Source organism: Triticum aestivum, chromosome 1A (genome assembly GCF_018294505.1).
Source record: "Triticum aestivum cultivar Chinese Spring chromosome 1A, IWGSC CS RefSeq v2.1, whole genome shotgun sequence".
Taxonomy (NCBI): Eukaryota; Viridiplantae; Streptophyta; class Magnoliopsida; order Poales; family Poaceae; genus Triticum; species Triticum aestivum.
The window spans coordinates 552,851,382-552,862,635 of record NC_057794.1 but is presented as its reverse complement, the minus strand read 5'-3'; the positions used below and the strand labels follow the sequence as shown (position 1 = coordinate 552,862,635).

Below are 11,254 nucleotides of genomic sequence, written 5' to 3'. Positions count from 1 at the left end.
TATTCACATAGCAGAACAATAACATCGGAAACCACACCTTTTTTCCACGCCTAAATCATATCATAATGTAGTTTTCTCTACTAATTTAGTATCCATTTTAGAGGAAAAGACTATCACACGCAACGAACGGTGGCGATCTTCCCATCCACCATCCAAGCGCCACATCTCTGATCCTGCAAAACCCTAGCCGCACCTTCCCCAGACTATAAAATCCTCCACGTTCCATCTCGGCCCTCTTCTCTCCCAACCCTCACCCCCTCGCCGCCGCCGCCGCCACCCCCGCCCCCCAATCTCCCCGCGGCAGCCATGGCGAACATGCAGGAGTCGCTCGGCCTGGTGGGCACGATGCGCGGCCACAACGACGTGGTGACGGCGATCGCCGCGCCGATCGACAACTCGCCCTACATCGTGTCCGGCTCCCGCGACAAGTCGCTGCTGGTCTGGGACCTCACCAACCCGGTCCAGTCCCTCGGCGACGGCACCGTCGGCACCGACTACGCCGTGCCCTTCCGCCGCCTCACCGGCCACGGCCACTTCGTCCAGGACGTGGTCATCAGCTCCGACGGCCAGTTCGCGCTCTCGGGCTCCTGGGACGGCGAGCTCCGCCTCTGGGACCTCTCCACCGGCCTCACCACCCGCCGCTTCGTCGGCCACTCCAAGGACGTCATCTCGGTCGCCTTCTCCGTCGACAACCGCCAGATCGTCTCCGCTTCCCGCGACAACACCATCAAGCTCTGGAACACCCTCGGCGAGTGCAAGTACACCATCGGCGGCGACATGGGCGGCGGCGAGGGCCACACCGGCTGGGTCTCGTGCGTCAGGTTCTCCCCCAACATCCAGCAGCCCACCATCGTCTCCGGCTCCTGGGACAAGACCGTCAAGGTCTGGAACCTCACCAACTGCAAGCTCCGCTCCACCCTCGCCGGCCACGGTGGCTATGTCAATGCCGTCGCCGTCAGCCCCGATGGCTCGCTCTGCGCCTCCGGCGGCAAGGACGGCGTCACTCTGCTCTGGGACCTGTCCGAGGGGAAGAGGCTGTACCAGCTGGAAGCCGGCTCCATCATCCATGCGCTCTGCTTCTCGCCCAACCGCTACTGGCTCTGTGCCGCGACAGAGGAGTCTGTCAAGATCTGGGACCTCGAGTCCAAGCATGTCGTGCAGGACCTCAAGCCAGAAGTCCAGGTCTCCAAGAACCAGGTAACCTGCTTGTTTTCCTTTTCCTGGATCGTTAACCTGCTTGTTAGATCTGCTGTGATGTTTGATTATGATGCGTCACTGGATATTTGCTGGGATAGTTCCATTTTGGCCAATCACAACATGACGCCCCTTGAAATTATGCAGTAGGGTATCTTGCTAGTTAATTGTACTGCGCAACTTCATGGCTTGTTGATAATTCGATATCACTAATTATTACATTGTGATGAAAGTGGAAGTGATTTTTTTTGTTTCAGTTAATATGATAATGTCTTGGTTTGAATCATAATGTGATTGGCTTGGCTTAGCTTGCCTTAAAAGCTTTCATGTTCTTTCTGCTCACATGAATCTAGGGTTGAACTTAATTACTCCTTCCGTTTCTAAATATAAGTCTTTGTAGAGATTCCACCATGGACTACATATGAAGCAAAATGAGTGAATTTACACTCTAAAATGCATCTACATACATCACTATGTGGTTCATAGTGAAATCTCTACAAAGACTTGTATTTAGGAACGGAGGGAGTAGAAATTTATGTCTTGTCTTTATTTGTCTTTATGCTCGCTTGTCGTACACTGAACTGTTCATGGTAGATACCCTTGTGATCTATAATGTATCAACTGTCTATGGATAGATACCATGTTTTAGTACCCTGTGGTTCAAATTTGCTGCTGTTCAGTTCCATCTTGAAGCTCCATAACTAAATTTGCAAGTGTAGCAGAAGCATGATGCTGTCATGTCCAATTTGGTTTGTTTGTTTACAGATGTTCGTAAAATGTGTCGAAATCATTCTTTTTAGTGATCTGCACACCTGAACATTGCTGTGTCTTGTTGATCCTGTTTTACTGCTACCATGAATGTAATTTTGTTTCAACAGTTTATATTGGGAGCAATTGTGTAAGTATTTGTTACACTGTCTGCAATCTGTATAATCTTCTGTTGGAGAGGATCTGCACTATTGTATTCTCCATTAGCTTAACAGTCTACTTGAACCTACTTTATGACTTGTCATTTTTAACATGTGTATTGTTACAACTATGTAGATGCTGTACTGCACAAGCTTGAGCTGGAGCGCGGACGGAAGCACCCTCTACACCGGATACACCGACGGAACCATCAGGGTCTTCAAGATTCAAGCCGGGTTCGCCGGGTACGCGTAGGAGTCTTGCTGGCCGAAGAGGTTGTAATGCCTGTCAAGTTTTTGACTGTTCTGAGGCACTTGGTCTGCCTGGTACTTTCAGCTTGAGTTACTATTTACTTTCTGCTTAGGTGATTTGTTGATGAGCACATTATGAGGTACTATGGAAGACGATCTGTTTCGCACCAGGGTTTTGCTTTTGACTGCTGCTTTCAATATACTGCAACTATTTAGCCGCGCCTGATCGTATTTGTCTTTGCGGGTTACTGGTTGTCGTTTGCGTTGCCCTTGTGAGTTGCTGATTGTTTGTGAACTGTGGAGTGTTGTTTTCCGGTGATCCCCTTTGTCTTGCAGCACTTGTTCAGTGCGCTTTGCATGGAGGAGCTATTCTCATCAACTTCGAGTCTCTTTCCTCTGGTATGACTGTCATCAGCTCCTTCTCTATAAGAAGAGCTCATCTTGAGTGCGATTCGGATCAAAACAAATGGACGGAGCCTCGTTTTGCCGAAGCAAGTGTAGGCTGCACAATGTCTTGAGCACTTGTTGCTTAACTCGCTGTACCCTGTGAGCATCTGTCGATTAGCAATTGCCCTCTAGTTATTGATTATACCCCGTGGAAGCCCGAAGCATGACTCGAGTTGGATTAGTCACAATCTGTCACCTCCGTCTGACATCATCTCTGAACCCAGCCTCTCCCATTTTATAACCCTTCCCGATTGCGAATTTCTCAATGCGTAATCAGTCTCTTCGCCATCGTCGACCAAATCAGCAGCCTCGCGTGCCCACGACCAGGTCCATGTCCAACGCAGCAGAAGCAGGCGCTCCATTTCCTTCTCTAGCCAAGTAGCAGACGCAGCGCTCCCATTCCTTCTCCCTCGGCAAGCACCACGCCGGTGCACCTGATCCCAGAGCGCAGCCATGTCCTCCCTGTACAAGCAGCTGGGCCTGGGCGCCGCCGGCTCGCCGCTCACGGCCTCCCACCTCCTCATGCTCGTCCTCGGCGCCGGCTTCCTCGCCTTCACCGTCTTCGTCGTCCACCCCAACGACTTCCGCCTCCAGTCCTTCTTCTCCGGCGGCTGCCCCGGCTCCCCGCCCCACGACGCCGTCCTCTTGCCGGTCAAGCACGCCGACGCCACCACGCCGGCCAAGGCGCCGGTCGAGCACCCCGGCGTGCGCGTGCTGATCGGCATCCAGACGATGCCGGGCAAGTACGAGCGGCGGCACCTGCTGCGGACCGTCTACGCGCTGCAGCTGCAGGAGCACCCCGCCCTCGCCGGCGCCGTGGACGTGCGCTTCGTCTTCTGCAACGTCACCTCCGCCGTCGACGCCGTGCTGGTGGCCCTGGAGATCATGCGCTACGGCGACATCATCGTGCTGAACTGCGCCGAGAACATGGACGGCGGCAAGACGTACGACTTCTTCGCCACCGCCGCGCGCGCCTTCCCCGACGGCGCCTACGACTACGTGATGAAGGCTGACGACGACACGTACCTGCGGCTCCCGGCGCTGGCGGCGTGGATGGCCGGCGCGGCGCGGGAGGACGCGTACCTGGGCCTGCAGATGCCCTGCGACCGCGAGAACTTCTACCCGTTCCCGCCCTTCATGTCCGGCATGGGGTACGCGCTGTCGTGGGACCTGGTGCGCTGGGTGGCGCGGTCGGAGGTCAGCCGCCGCGACCGCGTCGGGCCGGAGGACATGTGGACGGGGCGGTGGCTCAACGTCGCCGGCAAGGCCAAGAACCGGTACGACGGCGCCCCCAGGATGTACAACTACCTGGGGAGCTCCCCGGCCAACTGCTTCCGGCGCGGCTTCCGCCCGGACACCATCGCCGTGCACATGCTCAAGGACGCCGGCCGGTGGGCGGAGACGCTCGCCTACTTCAACGCCACCGCCGCGCTGCCGCCGTCCGGCCTCTACCACCTGCCTTGAAACGGTCCTCGTTTTGCTTCTTGGCTCGACCCGGTCGGCAGTGTGCGTTGAATTTGTGCGGGTGGTTGTGGTTGTTGGATAAGAAGAGGATAATTTGACACGTCCATTTGTACGTCATACATTGATACATACATTCATGGTGTCTGTCCAGTGCGTGTATTTCATTCGTAGTACATACTCACTTCGTTTCTTTTTTACTTCACATACTAGATTTGTTTAAATTCAAACTTTATAAAATTTGACCAAATTTATATTTAAATATATGCCATAATGAATCTAATGATATTACCCGCAAAAAAAAAATCTAATGACATTGATTTTGTATTGTGAATGCTAACAATTTTTTGCATAAACTTGGTTAAACCTTGAAGAATCTGACTTCAGACAAACCTAATTCGCGGAGAAAAAAAAGGAGGGACTACATACTTTCATGGTGTTGGTACCTATGGTGATTCGGGTTTCTATACACGTCTTCTCCTTTAATATATGATATACACGCGTGTGCATGGTGTTGCTACATTTCTTTTGCCCCACAACTCTTTCCTGATAAACAATTCAACGAAGTACATAAATTGATATCGTCCAAAAAGAAAGTCAACATACGCAGTGAAGTCTTGTTAATCTCTTCATGCTCGTTCCTAGTTCGAAGTATCTTTTGGCCAAAGAAAAACCCTCTTTCTGACACGATTGCCTAAATGTGACGAATAACTCACTTGAAACCATCAGCAATGTGTTCTGATGGTACTACCATCTCGAACTTTTTGGAAGAAAAAGAAAACTTCCATACCAAGTGAAGCAAGGAGTATCCAGATGAAGATAGTTTTTCGAAATATATTGGCGCAAGTGTTCATAATGGATTTCATATAAAGGAACATGTTGACACAACTCAATTTAAGAATCAATAGTTATTGGTAGCAGTTACGTATACTAACCACAACAACATACACAAGTAACTACATATAATTTGAACATCAGCTACAAATTATTTTGGGCACTCAACAAAAGTAGCTATGACAAATTCAGATGACAACATGAAGTTATGTAACTTCATTAGCACATGGGTCAGAGCATGAGGTTGTTCTCATTGCACTCGCCACACAGTAGCATCGCACCCCCTCTGTTTGCGGCGCCGGCCATGATGATGACGACCTTGCGCCATCTACACGGTGATGGTAACAATGGCGTGTTGGAACAAGGTCTCCAGCCTGTCCTTATCTCTACAACGTCCGATCTGGCATTAGTGAAGAGCATGTGAGGATAGGTAATGCCAGATCTGTTGGCTCTCTTTGAATCTTATTGGCAGCTGGTGTGTCAATCAGGGGCAGTTGGTTGGTTTTGGTGCAGTGACTTCAACCTCTTTCTTTCATTTTGTTCCGCGGCAAGGTCCGGTTTCACCAGCCCTCTCAATTGGTGGAAAAGGTTGCAAGCCTCATTGCTTGGGGGTGTTACATGCCTACGTACAAACTGCACACGATGCTACATGGTGTATCATAGTGTTCCATAACATGTCAGTCATTGGTTCTATTGTAGTTCATTGGGTCAAAGTCTATCATATTGTTACATTGTGTGTCAATGCACATCAAACTAATACAAAGGAACTTGGTGTCATTTGGTGAAAACTTAATGTTGTGTTTCATCCAGATCAATGTTGTTCTATCATGTCCTGCAGAAACAATCATACGGTTTTAATGTGATTCATCATGTTCCAAAGCATGCCATAATACTTCAGTCTTTGTTAATGCGCTTCAAACATAAAATTAAGAGTTTCTAATTAAATTTTTTATTATCAAGTTTATTAGGTTTTTCTGTGTTCTACAGTGCACCATTGCATTTAATAAAGTCGCACCAATGTTTGTGACAGTTAAAAAATGTCACATGTTTCAAAAAATGTACTGCTATTTTAAAAAATGATTATACAATGGAAAAATATTTTACTAATTTTTAAAAAACGTGCGCACCATTTAAAAAATATTCGTGAGTTTTTAAAAAGTTTCTCAAATTTTATACAATGTAAAACAAAGTGTTTGCATACTATAAAAAAATGTTTGGTACCATTAAAAAATGCATGTAACATTTTACAGAAAAAATACATCGATTAAAAATAATGGTCGTGACATTTCAAACAATGTTTATAGAATGTAAAAAGTGTATTCCGATAGGTTAATTTTTTTATTTCTACTAAAAAATGTACAACAGATATTTAGATTTTTTTACTGTGTATTCAAAACATACATTTAAACAAAATGTACATCATGTATCTGAATAATATCCAAAGTGTATCATAAAATGCTTCACGTATGCTCTAAAAACGTACATTGTGTACTAAGAAGAAGAAGTCATGTGTGGAAAAAACCCCAAGAAAAACTGACAAAGAAACAAGAAAAAAGCAAAAACAAGAATTCCCAAAAAACGAAGAAAAAAAGAAAGAAATAAAAGAAACCAAGTATAACAAAAAAGAAAGGAAGACCAAAACACGAATGAGAAAACAAAGAAAACCAAAGCAAAGAAAAGGAAAACCTATGAAAAACAGATAAAACGAAAGAAAACACAAAAGGAAAAAATAGCAGTAACATAATGGACCACACGTACCGCGCGCAGCAGACGAAACCTCACTACTGGGCCTATCCGCTGGACGTCGCTAGTAGGCGATTCGTATTAAAAGACGGTACATGTGACATATAGCCATGGCGGAGTGGTGGGCGTGAAGAGAGGTAGTAGTCTCGGTCTTTAATCAGCCCATTGCCTGACCTAGCCCATGACAAATTAAAGTGACGCTATTGGTGGAATATAGGAGATCACTAATTACGAGGTACCCCTTGCAAAAGTCACTTTCATCTTCTCATGCGCTAACAAGTGAGCACTGCATGCGCGTCACTTGTCGCAGCCTCGATTTTTTTCTTCGTAAGTTTGTTTATTTAAAAATTTTTATCTCTTAAACCGTGCGTCCAAATCTCGAACCGTTTTCATTGTTTGATTTCTCGCATCAAATTCTTCAAAACTAATCCCATCTTTATCAATATAAAATGACCCAAAGGGGCAAATCTAATTAATCTCGGTCTTTAAACCATGTCAATCTAACGACCTAGATTGTTCCAAGTGCTTATCGTGTTTAGCGTGCAATTAATGTCATAAGAAATATCAATGTCTATACTAATCACATGTGCTAATCACATAATTGATATGCTATTTAATATCAACGTGGAATTGATTTTCTTCATAAATTTACTAATGTTAATAGGTTTTGATGATTTTTTTCCACAAAAAACTCAGAAGAAAAAAACCTGTCCCCAGAGCACAGTTTCCCCCACTTGTTTTTTCTTTCCGAGAGGCACAACTGTGCCTCTCGCGGAAGCAAATCTGTGGCCCCACGAGAAGCTAATCCGTGCTTCTTGTGGAAGTAAAAAAAGGAAAATTGTGTTTTTTCTTCTTTTTCGAGAGACACAACCATGCCTCTCGCGCAAGCAAATCCGTGCCTTTCATGAAAGCAAAAAAAAACACATCTTTTTTCTTTTCCGAGATGCAAAGCTTTGCCTCTTGCGGAAGCAAATCTATGCCTCCCCTGAAAGAAAAATAACACATTTTTTTTTCTTTTTCCCAAGAGGCATGGTTGTGCCTCTTGCGAAAGCAAATTTATGCCTTCTATGGAACCAGAAAAGCATTCTTTCACACAATTTTTTTGATTTTTTTCTCCAAAATGTAGGGAAAACTGGGCGGAGAAAGAAAAACCGAAAAAACCTCATCTAACACCCGTAAACACGTATAGAAAAATAAAATAAAACAAAATCCTGCAGGAGTGCACTACATGCGACACGTGGTGGGGCTCCTGCAAGGGGCACCGAGCACCCTTTGAGTAGTTGCTCCCTACTATAAATTGAGTACCCTCAATTCTTTTTCAATTATGAATTGAGCAATACAAATGGAATTGGCATGGATGGATGTGAATGCTTAGCCAAATCAATAGCTATTTCTCCGGTTCATGTTGATGTTGTCGGACATGTTCATGTCAACTTTCATGAAGTGCGAGAACATTTTCGCATTCAGTAAAAAGGAGAACTTTGGTGCTTAAAAAGTTAAATTTGAAGCACTAAACATTTTTATAAGTGAGATATCTTAACTCTAGGGTCTTGTTCAATGAAAATTTGCAAAAACACAAACGACATGAACAAGTAGGTATCTTAACTCTGTTTCCATGTCTGGCCCACCCATAAGGATATTTGGCTCGATTTTGCCCTCGCATGTCTTCTCTGATTCGATCGATCAGGACAAACTTCAGCGCTAAAGGGGTTAAACTTTTAAGCACTAAACTTCTTGTTAACGTATATAGTACTACTCCTCACCAAAAACATAGATGTCTTAAATCTAGGGTTTTGTCCAATGAATATTTGCAGAAACAATGATAGCACAAAAAGTAGATTAATTTTCTTTCCACGTCTTTTAATGTCTAAAATCACGAATATTGAAAAGAGTTCATGGATTTTTTTAAAAAAATTTCATGAATTTGAAAAATGTTTATGGATTTGAAAAAAATTCATGAATTTGAAAAGCAACCATTATTTGAATTTTTTTAACATTTAAAAAAATTTCACAAAATTTGAAAAGAGAAGCGCGTGAAATTAAAATAAAAGAACCAAAAAAGAGAAAGAATGAAGAAAAGAAAAAAACCGAATAGAATACGGCCAAAAAAGGGACCAAAAAGAGCAAAAAAACCGGCCACAAGAAAAACGCTAGAAAACCGCACCACTGGTACAGTCCTTAGCCTCTATTCGTCCCCGATGGGGGCGTCTCCGTCTTGAATCAGACCCGTTGGCTGGGCCAACCCATGACTGATTAAAGTGACACTATTGATGGAATATATAGTCATAAATTATTATGAAATGGGAGCAATATAAATGAAATTGGTATGCATGGATGCGAATGTCTAAACTAATCAATAGCTCTTTCTCCGATTCATGTTGGTGTTGTCACACATGTTCATGTCAACTTTCATGAAATAGAAAAAAAGCATTTTTGCATCCGGTGTAAAAAGGCAAACATCAACGCTTAAAATGTTAAAATTTAGGCCCTAAACATTTTCATAACTGAGATATCTTAACTCTAGCGTCTTGTATCACGAAAGTTTGTAGAAACAAAGACGACACGAACAAATAGGTATCTAAAATTTAAGTGTTAGGAGAGAGCCTCGGTCAGCGCTGGAGCGTCCCACGCTCCACGCCACGATCCCCACGTTGCCCACGTAGTGGGCTGGCTACGGCCCCTATATGTACTCCTTCTGTATCACTTTGCATGAATGAGAAACAGACTGCATCAGTTTTCATGGTATTAGATATCGATCCTTCCTCTCCTCGCTCGCCATGACGAACACCAGCGGGCAACCAACCCCCCCTCTCCCCGGCGGCCAGCCCCCTCCTCAACTCTCCGATGGCCAAACCACTCCTCTCGCTACTGCTCCCATCCCCGGCGGCCACACCTTACCCATGGCCACCGCTCCCATCCAGGGCGGGCCAACTGCTCCGCCAGCCCCCATCCCACCTTCACCCCTTACCTTTAGCGACACCATAACCGATATTACTCCCTTCATCCGCATAGTTCTTGATCTCAACAACCACAATTACTACCACTGGCGTCATCTCTTTGAGATACGTCTCGGTCGCTGCTCCCTTCTGCACCACATCTCCGGCGACCACCCACCCGCTCCCCATGATCCCCGCTGGATCAAAGACGACCTCGCCATCATCCAGTGGCTGTATACTCGCATCTCGACAGAGCTCTTCAACCTTGTGGTGACGGACGGTGCCTCCGCACGTGATATTTGGGCCGAGCTTCGCCGGCTCTTCCAGGACAACCGGGATGCTCGCGTCTCCGTCCTCAACACCGAGCTTCGCACGATCACGCAGAGCGATCGGCCCATGGGCGTCTTCTTTCAACGCATCAAGGCGATCGGCGACGAGCTCCACGAGCTTGGAGAGGTGGTTGCCGATCGGTCACTTCTTCACGCACTGATGGGCGGTCTTGACGACCGCTTCGCTCAACAGGCGACCCTGATCCCTCTCCTCCGTCCTCTGCCAACACTTGCTGAGGCCCGGTCCATGCTTCAAATGGAGGAGCAGAACCAGGCGCGCAAGGCTGCTGCGCCGCGCCTCTACCACGCGACCACACGACATGCTACTGCAGCTGCTGCAACACCTCCGATCGCGCTCTCCGGGTCGTCTTCCTCCCTGCCACCTCCCGGTTGGCGCCCGAGTCCGAACTACAAAGTCAAGAACCCTGTTTACCGTTCTCCTCAGCAACGCTCTTCGGGATCGTCTTCGGCCTCCTCACCTGCACCACCATCTGCTCCCGCGGTGCCCTCGACCACTCCCCTGACACCATGGCGTCCTTCACACGATCCCTGGACCGGGCTTGTTCAGGCCTGGCCAATGCCGTGGTCTGCACCCTCTCCCTACGGCGCTCCTCCGACATACAGTGGGGCTTGGGCGCCCGGCATGCGTCCTCAACTTGGCTCTCCGGGCCTCCTCGGCTCACGGCCTCCGCAGCATGCCTACACGGCATACGTTCCTTTGTACCAGGCGGCGGCGCCTCCCTCGGCTCCATCGCCGTACACCTATGCTTGTCCCTCTACTTCACCATGGGATCAGGCGTCACCACCGACTTCTTCCTCTACTTCCCCATGGGATCAGGCGCCACCACCGGCTTCCACTGCTGCGTCGACCTCGACACCACCTGCGCTGAACTGGGATCAGGCTGCCTTCATCGCGGCCATGAACTCGCTTACCACCCAGGATGCAGGTACGGAATGGATATTCGACTCTGGTGCTTCCTCGCACATGTCCGCATCTAGCTCTTCCCTGTCTTCTCTTCATCCTTCTATATTTCCCTCAATCACTGTAGGCAACGGCTCATCTATTCCTATTTCTTGCACTGGTTCTACTTCGCTCTCTCCTAACCTATCATTACGAGAAGTGCTTTTCGCTCCTGCTCTTATCAAAAATCTC

At 47.1% G+C, this 11,254-nt stretch overlaps 2 protein-coding genes across 2 annotated transcripts; both read left to right on the top strand.

Moving 5' to 3' along the window:
* The first annotated feature begins 238 nt into the window (after positions 1-238).
* LOC123066768 (guanine nucleotide-binding protein subunit beta-like protein A) lies at positions 239-2,574 on the top strand. The gene is made up of 2 exons (XM_044489789.1): positions 239-1,197; positions 2,239-2,574. The coding sequence occupies exons 1-2, from the start codon at positions 307-309 to the stop codon at positions 2,353-2,355; spliced, it is 1,008 nt and encodes a 335-aa protein (XP_044345724.1). The 5' UTR covers positions 239-306; the 3' UTR covers positions 2,356-2,574.
* A 427-nt stretch (positions 2,575-3,001) lies between these two features.
* Positions 3,002-4,402, top strand: LOC123066756 (beta-1,3-galactosyltransferase pvg3-like). Its single transcript, XM_044489782.1, has one exon. It carries the CDS (start codon positions 3,252-3,254, stop codon positions 4,260-4,262), a length of 1,011 nt encoding a protein of 336 aa, XP_044345717.1. The 5' UTR covers positions 3,002-3,251; the 3' UTR covers positions 4,263-4,402.
* Positions 4,403-11,254: the final 6,852 nt, after the last annotated feature.